Source organism: Tripterygium wilfordii, chromosome 21 (assembly GCF_013401445.1).
Source record: "Tripterygium wilfordii isolate XIE 37 chromosome 21, ASM1340144v1, whole genome shotgun sequence".
NCBI classification, from domain to species: Eukaryota; Viridiplantae; Streptophyta; class Magnoliopsida; order Celastrales; family Celastraceae; genus Tripterygium; species Tripterygium wilfordii.
Genome location: NC_052252.1, coordinates 11,737,709 through 11,742,424, shown reverse-complemented (window position 1 = coordinate 11,742,424; position 4,716 = coordinate 11,737,709). Strand labels below are relative to the sequence as shown.

Sequence of the window (4,716 nt, the reverse complement as noted above, 5' to 3'; positions counted from 1 at the left end):
TTTATCTATATACATGACTCCATGTATCTAAGAAAATAATTTTCAATAAATCACCCATTGGAAAGGCAATTCATCCAGCAGCATGAAAACAGCAAGGTTATCAAGTTCTCATCGCTCAACTTATTAAACAAACCAACATGTACGGTACTTTTCAACAACAGGTAATTGACCAAGGAGTACACCCTAAAAGACATGTTGAATAATCAGTAATTCACAAATTTAAATTGACCTTATGCAGGATGTTCATGCTCTAAATCGGCAAAGACAATAATAGAAAAATATTTAATAACAATCAATAAAAAGCAAACAAAATCAGGGTTGAATCATGCCTTACTGACACAAAATCAATAGCATTACAACAACTAAAAAAAATACTCAAAAAGTTGGAAATCTTGCCATACTATCCGTGAGAGTAACTCAATAAATCAATAAAAAACAAACAAAATCTCAAACTCACAGGACAAGAGTTCTTGACAACATGTAGAAGAAAGAACGAAAATCAATTACCTGAAAGAGCAGAGAGTCAGAAGAAATTTGTTCGATTTGAAGATCTGACAGAAACCCTAATTTCAACCCCTTAAATTCGTGGAACTCTCCAAGACAATACACAATACCAAATCAAAGACCCATTGGAGTCGAGTAAATCTGATGCGCTCTCCCTCTCCGGCGAAGCAGCGACTGCAAGGATGAAGATATCTTTATCGTAGAGTTGAAAACGAAGAAGCAGTGGTCGACTAAAGAGTCAAAGACTGACGGCATATATTTTTAATTTTTAACATTTAATTTAATAAATTTATTATAATACAAGAATTAGAATATAATATATATTTATTATAATAAAATAATTTCTTTTCCGGGTTACCGGGTGGCCCGATAACCCGGAAATCACTGAAAAAAGCACCTGAAACCCGGCCCTGTTAAGTGTTGATCGGGCCGGGTTTAACCCGAGTGATATTCGGGCCGGTCCGGTCCGGCCCGATAAACATCGGGTCGGACCGGATTTCCGGGTTGGGCCAAAAACCCGGACCCGATGTGCAGCACTGATTAGAACATTGTGATTGTTGGTGGGCCTAACATGACTGGTGAAGTTAAGGTGGATAAGTGGCAGAAGGAACTAAAATGGGTCGGGTTCAGACCCGTTCCTCTCGGTGAAGTTTAGGTGGATAAGTGGGGGATGCCCAACTCCTCAAGTTAGTTTATTGAAATAAGTTTATGGATGGGTTTGTCCTTGTTGACCGTCTTTGCTTGAAAAAGTTACTTTGGTAGAAAAATAGTTCTTGATTTTGAAATGTGTTTGAATTATGTACACCGCTATGCACTCCTTTTAGATTTTTGAGTTTTATATATTTTTTTATATATAAGTTTCATTAGTGACCACTTTGATCCGCATACAATTTTTTAGTGGTTAATTCGTACCAATTTCGATAAAAAGTGATTGGTGTGTCATGATCCTATTGTAGCACATGTATGATTGATCGAGTTCATAAAACAATTGACCTTGAAATGACTCTACAAAATCAGTGACCATTTAAAGTTTGAATAATTAGTGATTGACGCTATGTTTGGTTAGTCGTGGGAGCATGAATAGGAACGGGAATGAGAATAAGAATGAGAACGGGAACAGGAACGAGAATTCCAGGAATTCCGATATTTGGTTGGTAAAGGAATTGTGTCAGGAACATGAATGAGAATACTTGACAAAAGACTATATTATCCTTTAATAATTGTTCAATACTTTTTTTAGGGTAACAAAACCCCATAATTTCAATAAAATCAAGTCAATCATCTAATGTCACATAAGTAAGTCATCTAACCCCACAATTTACGGGATAGGGGGGGCTGGAATTATTCCAGCAATTTCACCCCATCTCCACCATCCAATGTAAAAATATATTGATTTGACAACACTACATTTAATACATTCAATGGTGGAGATGAGGTGGAATTGCTGGAATAATTCCAGCAAATCCTTTTCCACAATTTACACGTGCACCACATCAAACCATCAAATTGGTGAATATCAATTTGATGAAAAGTGAAAATCGATAAAATAAAGTTGCTAAAGAGCTCTCTGGATAGCTACCGCAACCTCTCAAGCAAATCCACTATGGATATGCGATTGCTTAGTTAGTGGAGAAGCTCGCCAATCCATTACCATCGTCAGAGGCTCCCCCTTCACCTTCATTCGACAAAGGTTCAACCTCAGATATCCCTTCAGCTTTAAAGCCTAGTTCGAAACCCAGAACCGTAAGCCGTCTTCTTCCATATTGACCATATCTGTGATCTGTGATGAGAGGAAGAAATGATAGGTATATTTGTTCAAAGGGATAAAATTGTAATTGAACATGTGCACTCAATCCATTGTGGGAGGATTGGAAAAGAGAAAAATGCGTAAAAATGAAAGAAAGAAAAAAGTCATTCAAGTAATTGGGAAAGCCCTGATCCACTAAATTGGCAATGCTATGTGATCCTGGCTCACAGGTCGGGGAGGTAAGTGGGCCGATGGTCGAAATGGTCCAGCCGTAGCCATGTACGAGGACGTGCATACTCCCAGGGGGAGGATTGATGAGAATCTCACATCGAAAGATGATGGATTGGAAGTCTAGTTTATAAGGGATGACAAACCTCCTATTGTCAACCTGAGTTTTCAATAGAGAAGTAGGCCCAAACTTATGATGTTAGACTTGGGCTCCCATCTCGTTTAGCGGGTATCAATCATATCAAACATGAGAATCCGAGGTCAAATGGAATTGACCAATCTGTTCCGGCCAGAATGGAGTAACCAAACAAACATGAGTTGTAACATGTACTATATGTCAAGATTAAAAATGTCATTTGTCCATTCAACGTTTTAGAGATGATTTGTCTTGACATATTTATGGGCCCTGAGCCCCTGGGATGTGTTGTTTCTAATTTCTAATCACCAAAAATCTCAATGTTATGTGTATGGAGCCTGCCCAACAAACCTTGCTTAGATTTTGTTCAAAGAAATTATTAATTTCTAGTTGAAGGAGACATATTTTGATGTTGCTTGATATGAAAGTACTAAAGACTATCAACAAAGTTTCAGGATTCCATGGCTGAATGCAGACAATAGTTAACAATTAACATAACTTGCAAGGATTGTAACACATTAGATCATGCTCTTTAGTTTGATGGATTCATCTCAAAAACATATCATTTTGCCATTTGTACAAACAAAATATATATATATATATATATATATATATATATATATGGTTATGGAGAAACACACTCAACATTATTATTGGGAATTATTATTGAGTGTGACGTCAAGGAACATTTGGTACATCAACAATTGAACACGCAACTCATCATCAATTACACTGCTCCTCTAGCTTTGACATTTGTTGTGATGCATGAGAAGAAAAAACGACAGCTAGCATTCAATTAATTAAGAAATACATGGAATTGGCCTTGCCTTAATTTCTTCCCACATAACCCTTCACTCACAATTCCAGCAATTCACAATTTTCAAAACCCACTGACAAATCGTGTGGGTTTCTCAATTTTTTTCTTTCTTAAGATACAATTCAATTCATTACCTCTCTATATAAATGGATGGTTGCACCATCCACACAAGCCTTTCCTTAAGAAGCACTATATTCTCTTCCTCTCAATCTTGAATTTCCTCTTAATTAACATGGCCTTGCTGCTGAGATGGCTTGTTCACTCAGCCTGTCATGTTTTAGGCTACCGGCCAGAAGAGGGTAATAACAAGCATGACCATGTTGTGGGGCTCCAAGCTGTGACAAATAAGGTCTTTATGGAAGAAAAGGAGACTTCTTCAGGTTCAGGGTTCCAAATGCCTCTTCATTATCCAAGGTACACCAAGGTTGATTATGAGGAGATGGAGGAGTGGAAGTTGGATTTGCTTCTGAGTCAATATGGGCTTTGTTTCAATGGAACCCTTGAAGAGAAAAGGGCCTTCGCAATGGGTGCATTCTTATGGGCCTGACCCAGTGTTCAATTAAGATGATGATGAGCTTAATTGGAGGCCCATATATCATACGATGCATCGAGGTTTACACTATTTGTCACTTCCTAATTATTATTATTTTTTTCTTCTGGTTTAGTTAAGCTTGGGGGAGAGGGAAGGGTTGGACTTAAGAGTTGTAACAATGGCAAACAAATCTGGAATAGCTAGCGTTTGATATAGTTGATTAAATTATTATCAATTGTGTTTAAGTGAAGAGAGGGACAAATAGTGTTTTATATAAGTGTATAATCATCAGATTAAAGAAGTATAAATGCCGCCTACAAAGGCCAAAGCTCTTATCATTATTTTTAATGATACATTTACATTCAAGTACCTAGAGAAATTGTATATGACTTTATAAAGATGAATGATCAATAAGGTAATTAAAACATGACTTTGTTTCTTAAAAAAAAAAAAACATGACTTTGATCAATGTATCTTGAGAAATTATACATGAATTTATAAAGATGATTTTGATCGACGAATCTAGAGAAATTATACATGAATTTATAAATATGAATGATCAATAAAGTAATTAAATGATTAATGTACATTATATTATTTTTGTTCAATTCACGTGACAGTATTTCGAAGCAACACAAAACTAAATTAATAATAGTACATTTTTTAATAATCAATCAATTATGTATATATATAATTGGATTCAGGGGCGGATCTTAGTGAGGCCCAGAGCCCACACCCTCAATTTTTGGCAA

General features: G+C 36.3%; 1 protein-coding gene across 1 annotated transcript; it reads left to right on the top strand.

The window, feature by feature from the left end:
- The first annotated feature begins 3,485 nt into the window (after positions 1-3,485).
- On the top strand, positions 3,486-4,305 carry LOC119989751. The gene has a single exon (XM_038835435.1). It carries the CDS (start codon positions 3,665-3,667, stop codon positions 3,977-3,979), a length of 315 nt encoding a protein of 104 aa, XP_038691363.1. The 5' UTR covers positions 3,486-3,664; the 3' UTR covers positions 3,980-4,305.
- The last annotated feature ends 411 nt before the right edge of the window (positions 4,306-4,716 follow it).

What these genes read in the sequence shown, in the direction of transcription:
- LOC119989751 (XM_038835435.1), top strand. Translation starts at nt 3,665, where the DNA reads ATGGCCTTGCTGCTGAGATGGCTTGTTCACTCAGCCTGTCATGTTTTA.